General features: G+C 37.6%; 1 protein-coding gene across 2 annotated transcripts in view; it reads right to left on the reverse strand.

The window, feature by feature from the left end:
- Positions 1 to 21558, reverse strand: part of ZNF385D (zinc finger protein 385D) — an 896556-nt gene that overhangs the window by 870771 nt on the left and 4227 nt on the right. Inside the window, exon 1 of one of the 2 annotated variants that reach the window (XM_045503773.1) lies at positions 2902 to 2947. The exons of the other annotated variant lie outside the window; for it this stretch is intronic. Within the exon in view, the coding sequence (XP_045359729.1) occupies positions 2902 to 2932 (31 nt within the window). The 5' untranslated portion in view covers positions 2933 to 2947. Of the gene's footprint in view, positions 1 to 2901; positions 2948 to 21558 lie in introns of those variants that run through there. 2 annotated transcript variants of the gene reach the window in all.

The raw sequence follows: 21558 nt of genomic DNA on the forward strand, positions 1-21558 counted from the left end.
ATGTTGTTTTCCCCTCTAGCTACAGTATTCAATACCTGACACAGGTATTCAACACTTTGTTAGCAAATAGGCTTTTTGTTAAATGATTCTGTCCAACCATAAGCACAGTGAAGGTAGGCTAGGCTAAGCTTTGAGATTCAGGGGATTAGGTGTACTAATGCATTTCTGATTTATGATAGTTTCCTTTTTTTTTAATGTTTACTTATTATTGAGAGAGAGAGAGAGACAGAGCACGAGCAGGAGAGGGGCAGAAAGAGAGAAGACACAGAATCGGAAGCAGGCTCCAGGCTCTGAGCTGTCAGCACAGAGCCCCAAGCGGGGCTCAAACTCACAAACCACAAGTTCATGACCTGAGCCGAAGTGTGAGGCTCAACCAAATGAGCCACCCAGGGGTCCCTGACTTGGGATATTTTCAATTTATGATGGTTTTATTGGGGTGTAATCCCATCGTAAGTGGAAGTGGAAGATCTGTAGTGAATGAGCAAATGCTCGTTCGGCTGAACAGCAGCAACAGCAGCAGAACATCAAGTTAAATCTAGATACTTACAGTATGAGTTACCCGCTCACCATATTCAAGATATGAACAAATGGTGGCACTGGGACCCTTATTTTGAAACAACGTTTCAAATGTTAGGAGAAAGACTGCTCAATGTAGGGCTACAAGTTAGGAGTCCCAGCAGCAGTGTCAAACTCTGAGCACATCAATTAGCTCCCGGACTACTCTTCTAGGGGTACACTGAGGATAGCTGCCTTTCTTAACTCGTGAGGTGGTACTAAGGGTGAAGAATAAAATAATCCAACTGCATAGATTTTTTAAAACATCTCTTCGGAGGTATGACATTTCTGGGACCGAACCCAATGCTTTACTGTTCTGTCATCCCTCATTTAAAAACATAGAAGCCACTTATGATCAAGGATTGGTGAAAAATAATAAACGCACTGGACCTTAAATCAGAGGCACCTGAGTTCTTATGTAGTTGCCAATGTAATATTTATAGCCTGGGTCTCACCACACTTACTGTGAGAACAAAATGAAAAACATGTTCAAAAGTGTATTGAGAGCTAGTAACTTCTATAAACTTCTAGGCACTGCAATTTATTATTATTATTATTATTATTATTACTATTTTAGTTTTCTGAATTGTGGAGTAGAAAATTAACCAATTAACAACGTAAGATATAACTACCCATAACATGGTAAAATATAAGCAAAAGATGACTAAACAACAGTGAAGAAAATAATAATAATGCAACTATGTAAAATGTGAAATAAAATGTGGCTACATTGTAAGTAAAAATGCAACCACTTGAGTTCATATGCTCAGAATGTAACTACAAAATGTTCAGTAGAACTTACTAAAATTCTCTATCACCATACTTAAGGTCTGGATGCCCCAGGTACCTATACCACTTACCCAAGACTCTAGGGCAAGCTGTTCATATGCAAATTATTTTCGCTTACTGTTTTAAAGGAGGAAAAAGACCATACAACTGTTTTAACATTTTAAATCAATTGCTATTTTATGACTGTGTAGCCACTTTGCATTACTTTAAGTGTCTTTTCACTTGAAATTCAGTATTATTTTAAAAAAAAATGTATAGTTGGGAAATATCTCAGTAAAAATTTCTCTGTGCAGCCAACTCTTTAGATTGACATTACCCATCTGTTTATGTTGTCACCCTTGAGCCCAAATATGGAAGAAATCTTAATAAAATACTGAAAATGAAAATCATTCCCCAGAATTAACCAAAGTCCAAACTATAAGCATTTCGAACACTATCTCAAAACAAATCTATGTGTGTAAGCTATTGATTAACAAACCTTGGCAAAACCTTAATTAATATTTGTGGAAGACACACTGTGTGTAAAATGCTATTTAGCCATTATCCTCATAAAACTTATAATTCAGTGGAGAAGATAATCATATACTCCAGTAACAATACTCCAGGAAATAATATCTCTTATAAGCGAGGTAAATATTTGGAGCTTTTCCCTAAGTAATTATAGCTTTCTTTATGGAATAGATCTGTTTCTTGAAAGAGTACCCATATTAAATGTATAAATATTTAAATGTACAAATGTATAAATATAAAGGGTACTTTCCATTGTGTTTTGCTATGTGGGAGATAGATTCTTCTATGGTTAAAAAAAAGCTATAATTCATCACAACACTTTAAAGATACTGTTAATAATAAACACTTCTTAATGACTGGCAGGTGCACTCTATACTCAAAGTGCATCTAAAATCATCCTGAGAGGTCTAAATTACTTTTCATATTTAGTTGGTGAAGAAACTCTCAGCGAGGCTGCACAAGATCACTTAACTAGGACATGTCAGACTAGGTTGAATAGACCTGCTTTTCTCTGACTCAACAAATACTCTTATCCACAATGCTATACTAACATCAGCCACAAGTAGTTAGTATTATTTCTTACAACTGCCTGTGTATCTACAATTATCTCAAAATAAAAATTTTAATTTGAAAGAAGTAATTAGCCTGATAAAATAACAGGTTATAAAATGAAATGTAAAGTAGTCAGAATTGTTTATATTTGACAACAAAAATAGCAATTTTATTTTAGCTAAAAACACTGAATTCTAAAGTCTATGAGATGCTATCAAAATCCTCCACTGAAAAGCACAGCAATATAATGTTCACTTATAGTTTGTCCTTAGACCACTCTTTTTTAGAACTTTCTAGAAGAATCTATGTTTCAGAAATGAATAGTCTGTTCAAAAAGATATTCAGACACAAGAGATATAATTACTAAAAATCAACAAGAATAATTGCTAAAACATCTGCCTAAAAATACTTTAAGGGTCTTTTCCTAGATAGTGCATTTAAAAAATGTGAATCAGATTTTTATACACCAAGCTACAATATAAGTAGTATACTTACCATAACTAAGTTGCTCCAAATGCAAATGCATTCAAGAACTCAAGAATAAGCCGAAAATCCAATGCAAACAAGCCAAGAGTGAAAAATGGTAGTAGTTTAAGACTAAATAAATACCCATCAGCACAAAGCACATTTAAGATTAACTTATATCTTCAACATTGATTCCAAGTAATGATACAATAATGGGATTCACAGGATTCATAGTCCAAAGATGCTTCTCTCTCTACCAAGAAAAAAAAAAAGGGGGGGGGTGGGGGTGGGTAAAAAATCAGGTTAAGTGTGAGTAGATTTAAATGACTGCTGCTTCCAAATATGGAATGAAAATGCTGCCAACTTGAAGAGAAACAAAAGAATTGCTTGTTTGTTCTCACCGACCCTTAAGCGCGGCTTTCTCTTTAATATGTTTTGTATCATTACCTCATATTGTTCATGTAGCCAACATAAAGGGAGTAGGTCAATGTTCCCTTATCTGAGCAAGTTTCCACAGAGGCAAGAAAGATAAGACTACATCGCACAATGGATACCACAGACTCTCTCTCTGCAAAGCTGAGAAGTCTGTAATAACTTCAAATTAAAGGGAGTTCACAATCCTTACTTTTCATGGCATATATAAAATAAAATGTAAAGAAGAAGAAAGTTAAGACAGAAGTTACGAGTTTCCCGCTTATGACATGCTATGATAAAAGTCCCTTCTATTTCTCATCTAATAAGATTATGACAGTGTTCAATTTTGTACATGATCAAAGTGCACTAAAGTACTACAAGTGTTTGTGACAGTTTGTATCCATTGAGGTCAGCAGAGCCCCAGTTACAATTACACGTAACCCTGTCCCTGTGCATGACATGGTGTGACTGAGGCTTGCACTTTCTGAGGTGAGAAGTGTAATTCACAGCCCAGATGGAGAGTTGTCTTAACATTCTTGGGTTCTAAATTAAAAGATTTCCTTGGGTCTTTGATTCCTGCAACATAATTATTTCCTAACACATTTTTAAGAGGAGTGGTTTCATACTGACCTAATGAGGACCTAGCCTAGCCTCCTAGTCTATAGAATTTCCTGTCACTAAACATTTTTGTACAAATATCTCAGGTCTTAAGTGCATAATAATATCAAGCTGTAATAGAGTCCAAGTTATTCATTCAATCCACAAGTAGTCAGTAAAAATTTGGGGCATACATAGTTTTCTAAAAACTGCTTCCAAATATTTTCTGTTGAAAAGTCTCCTTTTCCTTTAGGGAACAGGCTTCCCTAACAAGATTTTATTCTAATTCTATAATCTGTGAGTTCGTTTCAGTTATTAAGAGTCAGTCATAACCATTTTAAAACTTCGGTCTCCTGTTGGGCTAAACACTCTCTCCTCATCCCCTCTTTCTGCCAAGCTCTGGAGTTCTGCTTGGAGGGATGTGAGGCCCCGTCTGATGTTACAACTTCTTTTTTTTCCAGAAAGCTTCTTATTCTACTAGAGATGGGGTAGGAAGGAAGAAGACAAAAAATATATATTTCTCTTTTTTTAAGTTTATTTTTTTAATGTTTATTTATTTTAGAGAGAGACAGAGAGAGAGAGACAGAGAGAGAGAGAGAGCAGGGTAGGGGCAGAGAGAGTGGGACACAGAGAATCCGAAGCAGGCTCCAGGCTCTGAGCTGTCAGCAAAGGAGCTCGAACCCACAGACTGGAGCCCCACGGACCACGAGGTCATGACCTGAACCAAAGTCAGACACTTAACTGAGCCACCCAGGTGCCATGAAAATATATTTCTTTCTGTGCTAGCCCTTGGAGATTTGTCTTTCCTCTGATGATTGTTCCATGCTTGCTTAATCCCATAAACCGACAGTAAGCTTAAACACTCCTTCCTGCTTATTTCCTCCATGTGGGCAGCATCCAAGAAGGCTGTACTTGTCATACACCCCACTCCCACCACCTCAAGCAATTTCCTGGTGTGGAAGATCTGGACAAACCTGAACCCCGCAGCCCTGCCAAAGCCTCTTGCTGGATTCTCCTCATCCAGTGGCTGGCCCTCTACCCATGGAAATTTATTTCTCTGTGCCACGCCAATGGTGGAAACACAGGCTGTGCCCTCAGCATTCCTCCTGTGAGTTCCACCAAGTCTCTTGGACCACATCCATGCCCCAGCAGCATCAGGTTCTCATCAAGGTCAGCAGCTCTGCGACTTTCATGCAAAACACAACCACCCCTCCCTGATTTATTGTTGCCGATTGTTGCCGTCTCTGCAGGGAACCCACGCCAGGTGCAGGAAATACACCCAACTGGAATTCATCACATTCTGATACAGTTGCTTACTGTGTGCCAGAAGCCGGTGTTAGAACAAACAATAGAAGAGGGCAGCACACATCCCACTGCCCCCCCAGTCACCTTCCTGGCTGTGGTCACCCACAAACCTCTGCGACATTTTAGCTCCTGGCTCACAATCACTCTCTCTCAAACTGCTCTTGTCGTAGGTCATGGTGCTCTCATGCATGTAGATGTCCTTCCAAAGCATTGTTCTTCCATTTCTTTCACCTGCAGTACTCATACCCTTTGTCCTACCCCAGCCACATACTCTTACTTCGATAGTATTAACTGCAATTAAGCGAAAGCCCTCTCAAATCTCAGACATCCCACTCTCTGACCACCACCTCCTGTCTTTCCTGATCACATGTTCTCCTACCAGAACTGACATGGTTTTTTATCCCTTCCTACCACATTTCAGTATTCCTCTTCGCTCTGCTCCCATTTTCCCTTTTATCTGACCTAAATTCCATGGACTATCATTAAAATCACAAACACGCATGAACTTTATCTTCTGCCTTAAATCTCATGTTCCACCTGCTTCTCACCAGCAACCTCTCTCCTGAATGTGGATGGAGCTATGACAATGATAGGGCTTTTATACTGCCTGGGCCTGAAAGTCAGATTCTTACCCTGCACACTGCTATATTCTAGCTGAGTAATTTGGGCAAGTTATTTAAATTCTCTGTGCTTCAGTTGCTTCATGCAGGATGGAGAAAGTATCAGTACATATTTCAAATACATATAGTAAGAACTAAATGAGTTAGTACATGTTATTCAATGCATGGCACTTAGTTAAGTCTTCATAAAGACTATTTATGGCTATTGTTGCTATTATTAAACATATTTTTCTGTCCTTTAAAACTCGAATTTAATCCGAGGCAGATCCCTTAAGAAAACTTAATTATGTCTGAAATATGGCAGAAATGTTGATATGAAAGAAATGAATAATTTGCTTATATATTATTAAAAGCTTAAATCATGATTTAGATGTCATGGTTTTCATAGTGTAACAATAACTATTAGGAATGTTTTCTTCAAAAAATAGCTTCCTTTACTTTTCTTATGATAAATTTCACCTAAAAAATAGAGATGAGATAAAAAAAAACGTAAGAAAAACCTGCAATCAGTAACTCCCTAACATAAACAATAACCATTAACACCTTGGAATATAATAGTTTTCTACACCCTTGCTGCCCAATGTGGCATTGTGGTTATTTAAGTTAAACAAAATTAAAGTTCCTCAGTGGCACTAACATTTCAAATGCTCAATAACCACAAGTGACTAGTGGCTACAATATTGGATAAAATACGTATGGAACATTACCCTCATCACAAAAAGTTCTACTGAACAATACTGTCTATACATTGTATTATACACATGTAATGGTAACAGTGAATATAAAATAAAATCTACATTTGATTGTCATTTTTTTTAATTCACTGTCAATAGATGTGTTCTGGCTACCTCATTATCCCATCACGTCTCTAGGTTGTATTTGAAGGTCCTTTACATAGTCCCCATTGTCTTGCAAAAATTTGCAACTGTAAACTTGTCATTAAGTCTTTCTATGTAATGTTTTCATTAAATACATTTTAGAAGAAATCCCCTTATGTTTATTTGTCCTATCAAAAGACATATACATTTTTTAAGCATTGGATAGATGTTGTAAATTCTTTTCTATTTTTTTTTTATTTTTTTAATGTTTATTTATTTTTGAGAGAGAGAGAGACACAGAGTGTGAGCAGAGGAGGGGCAGAGAGAGAGAGAAGGAGACACAGAATCTCCCGAAGCAGGTTCCAGGCACTGAGCTGTCAGCACAGAGCCCGATGCGGGGCTCGACCCACGAACTGTGAGATCATGACCTGAGCCGAAGTCAGACGCTTAACCAACTGAGCCACCCAGAAGCCCTTCTTTTCTTTTTTTTAAATGTTTAATTTATTTATTTAGACAGAGAGCTTGCACACACCCGCCTGCATGCAAGGGGAGGGGCAGAAAAAGAGGAGAGAGAATCCCAAGCAGGCTCTGTACTGCCAATGTGGGCTCAATCCCACCAACCATGAGATCATGACATGAGCCAAAAGCAAGAGTTGGAGGCTTAACTGACTGAGACACCCAGGCGCCCCTGTTGTAAACTCTTTTGTAAAGACTCTGAAATATTTTATATCACACACATAGTTCTAACATAAGTTCCTTGTTATATATTCCAGTATGATCCAGGAATATGGGATATATGAAATACAAGACAATGGGAGCATACAAAAATGAAATGAAATCTCATAGTGGCAGCTAAGAGAGCAATGGAAACCAAGAAGCCAGTGAATTCAGAAAAACTTAAAGAAGTATCCTTAAATTGATTCCAAGAAATTAGAAGAAGCGGGACATTAGCAAGATGATGAAGAAAAAGATCTTCCATTAAAAAAAGAAAGAAAATGTCCATGAAAAAAAATTTTTAACTCCAAAGAATATCATGATCAAATATGAAGCAAACTGAAACGTATAAGGACTTTGAATCATCTGTAAAGTATAAGAAAAGAATATTCATTTGTTCTTAAGAAACAAATAAAGGGTTATTAGCATACACAGTATACATCCATATCACAAATTTAATGGTAGAGCTTATAGACTACAAACGGTATATTTCCAAATCATTAAGTACAGAAGCTATGAAATATAAAAAGTTGTATTACAACAAACAGATACATAACTCAGTAAAGTCCTTGCATTATCCTTTTAGTATTATTTCTCTTTTCTGCATATAGGTTGCAAATACTTCCAATTCCTTTCCCAAGAATGAAATGTAAACAACATACATAGAATAGTAAAACATACATAGAATGTAAAAACTCTTACTGCATACATGGACATTGTGTGATCACATGTACATTTTTTTTTTAAATGTTTATTTTTGAGACAGAGAGAGACAGAGCATGAACGGGGGAAGGTCAGAGAGAGGGAGACACAGAATCCGAAAGAGGCTCCAGGCTCTAAGCTGTCAGCACAGAGCCCAACGCGGGGCTCGAACTCAACGTACCGTGGGATCATGACCTGAGCCGGAGTCGGATGCTCAACCGACTGAGCCACCCAGGCGCCCCTCCATGTACATGTTTTAAGCAGCTTGAGATTTAATTACTTTTGGTTCCCATGGACTTAGCTGGAGGTGGAAACCAACAGACCAAACCATGCAAATACTATTTAACCAAAGCATCTGTGTTTATATATCACAGATATTCTATTTTGCATTATTATTATTACTGAGCATGTATAAAATGGTCCACACATGAAACAACAAATCCCATAGGAAGTATATTTTGATGCATATGAAACGTAAAATTTTACAAACACTGCTACTTTGACTGTTACCTTTATGTGACTTTTCTTTTAGTAGCACCTTTATGTCTTAAGGAAAGTGTTTCACATGGGGTGATTGGGGTTGAACAGCACCTAAGGAGGGTCAACGTAAGAGAAGGAAAGAGACAAGAGGCAAAAAGAAGGCAAACATCATAATACCCTTCCTCGTGGCCACAGAAACTCCTGTCTCATTCAGGTGCTAGCAGGCTGTTGATGCTGGAATTCTGTGCCCCAACTAATTTTCCTTACACCAAAGCTTTCAAAGAAATGTAAAGATACGTTTTGAAGTATCAAAGTGAGATTAGATAAACAGAACAGGGATTGTTATTGGTGAATTTTTTAAGAGATGAAGACAGAGCAATAATATATATGAGCACAAATCAATGATAAGTCCATTCTAAAGGGATATTTCTGGGTTGGTCCATTCAGTGCTATCCTCAGTTATACATATTATTGGACATATTACAAAGTAAAGTCTTCAGTGAGACATTTAAAACAAAGGAGAAGATGATATAAAATATCAAGAAGAAGAGGTTAAGGTAATAAAATCAGAGTTTACCGTTAAGTGAGCAAAACATTTACCACCCAGACAACGCCCTCTCTGCAGTATGTACAGGAAATGAGATAGCAAGTTATAATAGGTCCTATATAATTGTGAGCACATTAATTATATGAAAAGTGCAGGAATAAGCATTTGCACATAAAAAGAAAATTCCATCACTGAAATTATCAAGAAGTTCACACACATAATTACATAGTACTTTTCCAGCCTTAACACAATGAAGCTTTCAGATAGGAAGAAAAATAGACCAAAGCATATCATTATCCCCAAATCTCTAAGTGAACTTGAAATGATTTTAAGTTTCAAGAAGTTTGTAGAGAAGGAAATATAAACTTCAGAGCAGCCCTGAGCTACAATAACAAGTACATGACGAAATGTATACAGTTGGATGTGAATTGATTTTCTCATAGACCCTCTACTACTTTCTAGATAGATGCAAGGCAATTAAATTAAGTCACTAATTGCTTAGCAATCGCTTTCATTTTTTTCAGACATTTTATGTTTAATATGATGGATTTAGAGTCATGCTGGGACATACAGTTTGAAAAGTCTAGTAAAGCCTGAAAGTGCAGTTCTATTTTCACAACGCTTACAGTGAATCCTCACGGCAGACAGGATACGCCAGGTTAAACGACAGTGACAAAGTTCTAAAATCTTGGTCACTTAAAGAAACAAAAACTTAGTTCTTGCTCACACCACATGTCCATCTCAGATCAGCAGGGCCTTCACTGCAAATTAACCCTCACGCCGGGTCACAAACTATCAAAGCCTCCACCAACTAAAACACTTGTGTTGATCTCTGTGATGGAGGAAAGGACACTAATAAATCACACACCAGATTCTCAAGTCTTCTGCCAAAAAGTGACAAATCACTTCCAATCACATTTTCTTGGCTAGAACAAATGATAGGTCATAACCTTATTTCAGGGGTGTGGAGTATGACAATCCTTCCAAGTGAGTGATTAGTAAGCACATCTAATCACTACAAGCAATGTATATGCTCTGTTTTCAATTAATTATTTCCTCCTTTCCTGGGTAACTTTACATTCGTGGAAATAAAATGTTGAATCCTATCCCTATTCCCAGGTTATGCACCTTATGCAGTATTGGGCACTCAGTATTTGTGAATGAATAATAAGGACAGTCTGCTGAGTTAAATATTTTAGCATGTTTAAGCCCAAGTAATGTTGAAAAGAGACCTTTGGATTCGACATAAAGTTCATGCGTAAACCTAGAGAAGTGTCTCAGAAGTATGACAAAATGAGATAAAGCAATGAAAGAAAAACATGGGGACTGCCCTTTCTAAAAGTTTGGCAGTGAGTCCACAGGGAGATTTGGTACAGCAGCCTGAAGAAAGGAGAGTACAGCAGATCTGGAGGGCAAGCAGATGGAAAAAAAGAGCCAAGTTTTAAGCCAGACGATGAGTAACTGGTGAAATGTTTAAAAGGTACCAGGAGGAAGTGGGATTATGAGATAAGTAATCGGGCCTTGGGAGAGCAATCCTCTTGGGTCAGAGATGTGAATCAGGATGGTTATAAATGAAGCTGTAACTGGTAATGACAGAAGGAAAATGTGAAGGTGTACCACTCTAATGACCTTTATTTCATCTAAGAAAAAGAAACCAGAAAATATTCTGAATTTAAGAGCAGGGTTCGGATAAAGAATTTGAAATTCAGGACAAACTTTTGAACAGCCTTTATAGGAAGGCAGCTACTAAGCATTAGAAGAATGAGTGGCACCGAGAATGAATGTCCAGTTGGAAGTGAAATTTTAAACGGCAACATACTCATCTCCAAAGTTATGAGAACCATCTCTATGATTTAATGACCCAATATCATAAGCCTACAAATCATCTGGTTACACATCCAGGCCCAGAACCCAGGAAATGGAAGCAGAGGACCTCTTTTTGACATCTAGCAAAAAGTGGAATACTTTTGACTCCCTATACAAAAAAATAAAAAATAAAAACCTCTAGAACTCTATTTGCCCATTCTGACTTATTTACTGGGAACAAAATAAAAATGCCATTATATAATGCTTCTCTCAGTGCGGCCATTTTGGTTTTCTTTTTTAAAGTTTATTTATTTATTTTGAGAGAGACAGAGACAGCATGAGTGGGGAAGAGGCAGAGATAGAGAATCTCAAGCAGGCTAGGTGCGGCCAGCGATTTTGAGCAAAATGCAAAAGCTGTCTATATTATTTTTCCTTCTAGTAAAAGGCTAATACCAGCTCATTTGTAAGGAGGTATTGGATGCTGCAAGACAGAAAAATCTCTTGGAACTTGCATGATAGTATTTCTCTATGTATGTTGTTAGTTGAATCAATTGCAGCCTCCACCTAGAATTACCTAATGATGGTAGATTTAAATGGCCATGGCGAGGGGCACTTGGTGACTCAGTCCAACTCTTGATTTCAGCTAAGGTCATGATCTCACAGTTTCATGAGGTCAAGCAAGCCCCACATCAGGCTCTGTGCTGACAGCATGGATCCTGCTTGGGATTCTCTCTCTCTCCCTCTCCCTGCCCGTCTGTTGCTCACACTTGCACTCTCTCTCTCTCTCTCTCTCTCAAAAAAAATAAAGAAAAAGATAAATAAATAAACATTAAAAAATGCTTTAACGTATAGAAATAGTTAAACTCTGAGGAAAGCAGTGTTGGTATCGAAAACAAAACAAAACCTCAAGCCAAGAAAAAGTGGAGCTGAATTTAGAGGCAAAATGATGAACTCAGCTTGAAATGACAATGGGAGTATCAGTAGAAATGACAGGAAATGATGCCCTGTGGGCACAGTGCATCTCTCACTGGTATGAAAACTAGTTATGAGCCATATGTAAACAAAGGAATGTATAATGTCACTTCTATTCCTTGGCCACGTAATTGTTTAAGTGGGCTGTAAAAGAGAATGAGGTGTATGTAGTAAAGGCAGCATAAGGTTCAAAAACAAGGTACTTTTCAGGTAGAGGAAAGTTCTCAAAATTGTCTGTGGGATCACTTTCTTACTTGAACGGAAGGCAAAAGAAAAGCCACAAACGACATGACACATGAGGACGGGATTACTGCGACTGTTAAAATCACAGCCACTTTACTAGCTTTAACGAGATCCTCTTTGGGGACGCTTCCAACGTCATGTTGGAAAGTAGTCACAGTTGAACTCTTAACAACTTGTTTCATTTTCTGAAAAATTTCAGGAACTAATAAAGCAAGAGCTAAATAAACCTTGACCAGACTGTTGGAAGAACATGATTTCTTTCTTGAAAACATATGCCTGGGTCATTTTATTCTTTTAGAGCAAACTACTTTTATGATTTTCCACAAAAATACGCCAAGCCATCCTCAAACTAACCTCCCAACGACTTCCAAATGACTTTAGTGTGCGGACACACATTATATTCCCATCCACACACAGCCATACTCGTGGAATGGGCGCCACGGTTCCAGCAACAGACACAATAAGTATTGTGCAGTTCTTGGCAGTTTCCTAAGGGACATGCTTCACTGTATTCTCTATGCACATTATGAAAATCAACCAAAGTTCTGTAATTTATTACCATCATTTTTACTAGACTTCACTGACGTGTCTCTAAGAGCCAACTTCCAAGATTCAATGCTGTTTATTTTAATAACAAAGCAATGACATGAAGTCTTAAACATTCTTTCAAAATGGAAAAAATACCAATGCCCTTGTAAGCCCTGTTCACTGTAGGGGGCACGAGAGGCACATTGTGTTGACATACGTTGTCTCACTGTGTGTCCCTCTGTTCACCTCATGCTTTAAGTGTTAGAAACAAAGAAATAACACTCTGACTGTAACGTTTTGGCTCTCCGTTAGTATGAAATCATGAAATAAAAACGAATAACTGTGTATTCCTTTGAGACTCTGATAATCAGGGTGATCACTCAGTTGGCACATTTCTGTTTCCATCAGGTTATAAAAATTGAGAGCCTTCTAATATTATTTGATTATGCTGCCCCTCTAGAGATCACTAGCTATTATTACCCTAAACCTTTTATTATTCTGAAACACACAGTCAGTTATTAAAATATTGCATTTGAGGGGCGCCTGGGTGGCTCTGTCGGTTAAGCATCCGACTTCAGGTCAGGTCATGATCTCACAGTTTCTGAGTTCAAGCCCCACGTAGGGTTCTGTGCTGACAGCTTGGAGCCTGGAGCCTGCTTTGGATTCTTTGTCTCCTTCTCTCTCTGCCACTCCCCCACTTGTGCTCTCTATCAAAAATAAGTAAATGTAAAAACATTTTTTTTACAAAATACTGCATTTGAGTTATAAGGATGGAAAAAAAATACTGCAGTCTTTTGCTGTTCAAAACAAAACTCGTTGATGTTGCATCACAAACACATTTGGGAAAGTAGTTAAGTTGCCAGGTTTCAAATTATCAGAGGGATGGAGTAAAAACAAATTCATTGAATAACACAGAATTTCCAAACTCAGCTAATGGACAAGATGATTCATTGTTCTGATGTGGCAAGACAAAATGGAAAGTCAACAACTGGGAAAGCACAAAAATGCAGAGACTGGAAACTTTCAAAGTTGGGCATGGAAAGCAAGCAATTTGCTGTAATCAGAATGTAATAGGCAGCATTAATTTATAGGAAGATGCCTTTTGGAGTACCAAATTAGCCTAATCAATTTAGAAACTTATTAATGGTCCTGACAATTTTCCTTAAGGACCACATCAAGGTATATAACATAACTGTTAAAGTCACTTTAGCATTTGCATAAAATTAGTTTATCTTCACATCAAATCTGAGTATGGTTATAAAACCTATCTTGGAATACATTTCGGAGCAATTTTCAAATTAAAGTTTCATTAGTACTGCCTTAATACTGTCATTTATTGATTGTTCTCATCTCCATTCCAGTCATAGACTATCATTGTCCCAAGTAATTCATTCCAATGTATGATAGACTTAACAGAAGCTATTTCCCTGAATATGTGGAAAGAAAAGGAAAATATTCAGGGCAGCACAGAGAACATCAGGCATTGAGTCAGACAAGGTTAATTCATGACCCAACTTTGCTACCTACCAGTTACTCAACCTTGCCAAATCACTTGACCTTTTGTTTATGTATCTTAAAAAAAATGTAACTGTCGTAATGGTAACACATACCCACCTAATTTGTGGGAAGAAACAAATGAGAAATTACAGATGTCATTTCAGTATTCTATAAAACACTATTTCATTGTTGTATTTTAGTGTGTGCCTTGATAGGAATAGAATGCTTGCTCTAAATGGACAAAGCAATGTGAATCCCGTAATTCACAATGGCAACCTTTTCTACCCTGAATAGTATTTAGTTTTTCCTCCAATTTTCTTACACATGCTAAAAAATCCTAATTAGGGAAACTTGTACTTTGTTAAAGGCAATATTTTAAGAAGGAACTTCTTTCTTCTGATGTCCTCAGAGTTTCGAAGAGTTCCTCTTCAACTTTTGAATATTTAAATTCAGAAATCATGTTCTAATTTATGATCTAAAAAGAGAAAACATGTTTCGGAGTGCCTGGGTGGCTCAGTCAGTTGAGCATCTGAGCCTTGATTTCAGCTCAGGTCATGATCCCAGCGATATTCTCTTTCTGTCTCTCCCTCTCTCTCTCTTCCCCTCCTCTCTCTCTCCCCCCCTCTCTCTTTCCCCTTGCCCCTCTCCCTGGCTCGTGCTCTCTCACTGTCAAATACGTAAAATAAATTAATTAATTAAATAAAAAGAAAACTTTTAAAATTTTTGGTATCATCTCTTCAGGTTAACTTGTTCTGGTTTTTCATTTACAAAGAGTCAAGGAAGTATACATTGGGATCAGACATAATTTATGATTAATAAATAATTAAGAGTAATGCCACTCATTAATAAAGAATTTCTACAAATACAGAGTGCTCACCCAAAATCCATAGGAATGGAAAAATGGTATTTTGAAAGCAATTTCTTAAGGTCAAACTTTTCTTTATGAGGCGCTAAAAAACTTTACTCAACTGACTAAAAGCCATTAATTAACCAATAATTGAACCATGTCTACTTTACTCAGAAGAGACCAAATGACACAGTGTATCAAAAATTTGATAGATTATGAGGCTGTTTTTAAGGCAATTCTTAAAGTATCTTAAGATTCTGATAACTATTTCAACCCTCTACAAATTCTATGTCTACCACATTGCAGAATTTAATCATTTACTCACTCAACAATGTTTGGGGACACCTACTTTGTTCAAGGCACTGTCCAGCATCACAAGAGGTAGAAAGATTAATACAACATGGTCCCTGTCATGCAAGAATTATTCTCTGTGGGATTATAGCTATCATTGTCTAGATTATTGATGCCTGGAGAGACTTGTGAAGAACTGTGAAGAATTATCAAGGGAAATCAAATTAATTCACTGCATCCTACTTATTAATTATTTAAGCAAATATGAACTTGCCCACTGCTTTTACCTCAGAGCTACCCCTCTCATTCCTGGAAGGTATCCATTTTCCCAGGTTCCCCAATGAGTCAAGCTGACTCCAGTTTTTAACTCATCACAAGGAGTATCAGCACGATGAATTTGTCTAAGTAAGTGGGCTCAAACTCACTGCCATGCAACCATGGCCAAAGGTATCGTTAAAGGAAGTGAATTTACAAAGCGTCGTCTAAGGAATACATGGCCTTCCCGTTCCGCTAGAAACTTTGAAATGTTTCAAGTTAAGACAAACCAGAAAGCACCCAGTAACTACACTGCTCTTCACTTTTAAGAAAGATTCCTAGCAAAGTCTCTGCTGTATTAACAAGAAGATGTTATTCGCTGCATCATTCAGTTCCCTTTTCATGAAGACTCATGGGAAAACTTCCCTCCAGTCTCAGTCCTAGGAATGGTGTTTTTCTCTTGAACAGCATTGTTCTGATGATATCTGTGCCCACGGATGTGATTGCTGTTTAAAAGCTTAGGGCCAAGGACCCCTGGGTGGCTCAGTTGGTTGAGTATCCGGCTCTTGATTTCAGCTCAGTTCATCATCCCAGGGTCATGGAACAGAGCTGCATGACAGGCTCCACACTGAGCTTGGAGCCTGATTAAGATTCCCCTTCCTCTTCCCACCCCCCACCCACCCACCCTGCCTCTCTCTCTCTCCAACCCCCGGCCCCAGCTCTCTCTTCCTGCTTTGTCCCTCTCCCTTGCTCACTTGTTCTAAGAAAAAAATAATAATAATAAAACCTTAGGGCCAAATATACAGACCAAGTCGTCCAAGTGGATAAACCCTTAGAACACACTTCTTTTCCTATCTTTCCTACTTCTAAGGAAATTTCTCTTTGTCATGTGCTTCTGAATGACCAACTGATTTTTAACTTTCTTAAGTGTAATTGAAATACAGAGAAGTGCATAAATCATAGGTACAAATTGAGTTTTTACAAGGGAATAAACCCACATAATCAACACTCAGATCAGAAAACAGAACATTTCAGCATGTTGCCCCCTTCCCCTCCAGAAATTATGATGTATTCGTAAGTTAGTTTTACTTAATTTTGAACATGTGTGAATGGACTCAGGCTTTTGGGGCTTGCCGGCCTTTGTTGGTCAACATTACATATGTGAGATTATTGATATTTTAGTCTGCAATTACAGTTTATTTCTTCTCATCCTAGTCTCTTATTTTGTGTATTTAATTTAGCGATATTTTACATTTTTTTTTTAAGGTTATTTATCTATTTGGAGAAAGAGAGAAAGAGACAATGAGCAGAATAGGGGCAGAGAGAGAGGGAGAGAATCCCAAGCAGGCTCTGTGCAGAGCTCAAACTCATGAACCACAAGATCATGACCTGAGCCAAAATTAGGAGTCAGGCCCTTAACCAACTGAGCCACCCAGGCACCCCACATTGTTTTTAAAACTTCTCAAACTAGGGGCGCCTGGGTGGCTCAGTCGGTTAAGCGGCCGACTTCGGCTCAGGTCATGATCTCGCGGTCCGTGAGTTTGAGCCCTGCGTTGGGCTCTGTGCTGACGGCTCAGAGCCTGAAGCCTGTTTTGGATTCTGTGTCTCCCTCTCTCTGACCCTCCCCTGTTCATGCTCTGTCTCTCCCTGTCTCAAAAATAAATAAAAGGTTAAAAAAAAAAAAAAAACTTCTCAAACTCGTTACCAAAAAGGTAAAGAAGAGACATTGTTTGCTTAGATACGCCATTAAAGGCCGGGGAACAAATGAAAAAAAATGAACAAAGTGGACTGTGAAAAATTTTTTAATCTGTACATCTAAAAAACATTCCCAACAGAATTAAAAGGCAAACCCACAGAATGGGAAAAACTTGCAAATCATATACCAAATAAGGGACTAACCAAAATATATAGTGAATTCCTAAGACTCAACAACAACAGCAGCAAAACAAGCAATCTAACTCAAAAATGAGCAAAGGACTCAAATAGACTTTTCCCCAAAGAAGATATACAAATGATGAATAAGCACACAAAAAGATATTTAATACACTAATCATTAGGGAAATGCAAATCAAAACTACAGTGAGGGTCACCTGGATGGCTCAGTTGGTTGAGTGTGGGACTTTGGCTCAGGTCATGATCTCACATTCCGTGAGTTTGAGCCCCATGTAGGGCTCTGTGCTGACAGCTCAGAGTCTGGAGCCTGCTTTGGGTTCTATGTCTCCCTTTCTCTCCACCCCTCCCCCATGTGCACGGGTGTGCATTCTCTCTCTCTCTCTCTCTCTCTCTCAAAAATAAACATTAAAAACAATTAAAAAAAAACTACAGTGAGATACCATCTCATATCTACTAAATTGGCTACCATTAAAACAACAACAATGAAAGGAATGAAGGGAGGGAGGGAGGGAGGTGAACGAATGAACCAGAAAATGAGTTTTGGCAAGGATCAGAGAAATTGGAACTCTTGTGCACTGGGAATGTAAAATGGTACAGCCACGAGAAAAAAAAAAAAAAAAAAAAAAAAAAAACACTACGGCAACTCCTCAAAAAATTACAAACAGAATCGCTATATGATCCAGCAATTCTGCTTCTGGGTATGTTCCTAAAGGATTGAAAGCAGCCTGGAAGAGATGTTTGTACAGCCATGTTCACAGCAGCATTATGCCCAAAAGACGAAATGCAGAAGCAACCCCAAGTGCCCATTGATAGAAGCATGGATAAACAAAATGTCATTTATACATATAACAGGAAGGAAATACTCTAATATGTGCTACTCTACATGGATGAACCTTGACGACATTATGCTGAGTAAAATAAGCCAGTTACAAAAAGACAATTATTCTCTGATTCCACTTACAGGAGGTACTTACAGTAGTCAAAATCATACAGACAGTAAGTAGAAAGATGGTTGCTAGGTAATAGAGAGAGGGAAATGTGGAGTTATTGTTTAAAGGGGATGGAGTTTTAGTTTTGCAAGAAGAGTTCTGGATTTGTGCGGTGATGAAGGTTGCAAAACTATATGAATGTATTTAATGCCACTGAACTGTACCCTCACAAATGGTTAAGATGATAACTTTCATGTTTTATGTATTTTATTCGGATCATTTTCTTTAAAAAGGTAAAGACTAAGTAAGTAAATAGTGTCTATTCACCAAAGTTGGAAAATCAACTAATACCCTCTAGAAAAAAAAAAAGTAAAATATAACAATTCTGAAAGAGAAGCTCTTAACTTTTCAGTTAAACCCAAGTCCAATTAACCATAATATCTTATGAGTTGATATTTCTAGTTAATTAAATTATGTGGTTGACAAATTCTGTTTGTATTTCAAAAATTTTATTTTTATTTATTTTGTTAAATTTGTTCCTGATTTTTCATTTTATTTTATGGCACATATAGTGTAAGCAGAAGGAAGACAGTTCAAAAATTGTCCCATCTTAGCTATGTATATGTATATTTCCTAGCTTAGTTCCTTATCTCTAAACTGTGTTTAATGGTATTTCTTTGCTCCTAAAATTGTGAATTAAACATAAAGAGCTAATTGTATCCTATCAAAGTACTAGTTAAAATGTAGTAGCTGTTGGGGCACCTGGGTGGCTCAGTCGGTTAGGCGTTCGACTTTGGCTCAGGTCATGATCTCGTGGTCCGTGAGTTCTAGCCCCATGTCAGGCTCTGTGCTGACAGCTCAGAGCCTGGAGCCTGTTTCAGATTTTGTGTCTCCCTCTCTCTGACCCTCCCCCATTCATGCTCTGTCTCTGTCTTAAAAATAAATAAACGTTAAAAAAAATTAAAACATAAATAAATAAAATAAACTGTAGTAGTTGTCTAGCTATTTTTCATACACTAAACGCTCCATGAGCCCAGGGTCTTTCTTTTCCTGTCAACTTTGATATCCCCAGGACCAATATTCTGTAAGCACATAGTAACTACTCATCAGATATTTGCTGACTGCATTATGTTAAAATGAACAGAAAATAATTAATTGCCCTGAAGTCTCTGATCAAAAAATCTGGTCAAAATTTGAACATACGTTAGGAAAATGTGCTTTAAAAATATATGAATTTTCTGATACTTTCTACATTTTCCATAATTTAGTTATATTGGTTCTGCTATCTTTTCATACATCTAGCACAGTACAAAAATATGAGGATGATGATTATAACAGGCCAAGTAATGTACATACAACCCTCCAACATTCCCACTCCAGGTCTCAAGACCCCAATCCCTGGAACCTGTAAATGTCACCTTCTTTGGGAAAAGAGTTCATTGCAGGTAGGATTAAGTTAAGGATCTTAAAATAAGAAATTATTCTGGATTATCAGGATAGGCCCTAAATGCAAACACAAATGTCCTTAGAAGAGAAAAGTAGATGGAAATTAGACTCACAGAGGAGAAGGCAATGGGAAGACAAAGGCAGAGACAGAAGTGATGTGACCACAAACCAAGGAATGCCAATGGCCACCAGAAGTTGCAAGAGGCAAGGTACAGATTCCCCCCTAGAGCCTCCAGAGAGTACACAGCCTTGCTGAGACCTCGATTTCAGTCCAGTGATACTGATTCCAGATTTATGACCTTCAGAATTGTGAGAGAATTCATTTCTGTTGTTTGAAGCCACCACATTTGTGGCAATCTGGCTGAGTAACTATAGAAAACTAATACTTGATGGTGATCAATCAACCCATGAAATTCAATCAATCACTTAGTATCACCATGTTACAGCTAAAGCAAAGAAATGTACAATAAGTTGACTAAATTCTCACATTTTTAAATTTTTTAATGTTTATTTTTGAAGGAGAGATGGGGGGAGGGAGGGGGGGAGAGAGAGAGAGAGAGAGAGAGAGAGAGAGGTGGAGGGGCAGAGAGAGAGAGAGAGGGAGACACAGAGTCTCAAACAGGCTCCAGGCTCCAAGCTGGTAACACAGAGCCCAATGTGGGGCTCAAACTCAGGAAACGTGAAGATCATGACCTGAGCTTAGGTTGGACAATTCACCAACTGAGACACCCAGGAGCCTCTAAATTCTCACAGCTTGTAAGGAACAGAGCAAGGATTCAAACTAAGGTGTTCCAGTTCTTGAGTGCACTTTCTTAAAGGCTACATCATGTTAAAAGACTATTTTGTCTCTGTAACTTTAATGCCAAATTTTACTATGAATGAAACACTTGCATCCACTTGAGAGCTCAATCCAGTGCCTATATTCTTCAAATTCTAGGTGATCTGGATAGATTTGGTACACTGAGACTAACTACTGGAAGTTCTTCTCAACAAAATAGTTTTAAAATCTAGAGTTTTCAGGACGCCTTCTGGAGTTTCAAGTGCATTTCTTTGTTTAAGTAAAAGTCAAATAAAGATACTATAGACATATTTCATTATTATGTTTTTCATTTCAATTGAGGGTAGATGAGAGATTGTTAAAGAAGAAAGAAATCTCTAATAATTGTCTAATAATAAATTATAAAAATAGCAGCGATGAACTCTTTAGATATATAAACAAGGACACATCACAAGACCAGAATAAAACTAAACAGAGGATGCCTGACCCCGTGTTATAAGAAACCTTAGTTAAATCCGCAAATGGACCTCCTTAACGCTGCACTGTAATAGTATTTATTGTTCTCATGGAGACAGATAGGTCTAATGGGTAATCAAGATATGCCAAGATTAGTACTGTGTGCCAGAAGACGGGCTACATAATTACATAGAGGCAAAGTTAAGAACTCTCCTTTACTGCAAATCTCTGACTTAAGAGACCAGTTTAGAAATGCTGTATGTTTGCCAGCTTTGGTACATATAATTTGAGATCAGAGTGGACTGCCACTTTGTGTTTCAAATAAGGCAAAAAATGAAACACATGGTTGGATGACACTACAAAGTAATGAAATCATTAAATGGCCTAGAGCACTCTATCGTCACTCTAAAACTGTGTTCTAGTATTCTCTACCAGTACATCAGTAGGTTAGGAAAAAGATACTCTTTGAATCCCATTCTCAATCTCTGCAAAATACTAAAAGTGGTACAGAATTACCTGGATTTGATTACAATCACATTTCAAATGTGA

The sequence above is a fragment of the Leopardus geoffroyi genome, chromosome C2 (assembly GCF_018350155.1).
Source record: "Leopardus geoffroyi isolate Oge1 chromosome C2, O.geoffroyi_Oge1_pat1.0, whole genome shotgun sequence".
Lineage (NCBI taxonomy): Eukaryota > Metazoa > Chordata > Mammalia > Carnivora > Felidae > Leopardus > Leopardus geoffroyi.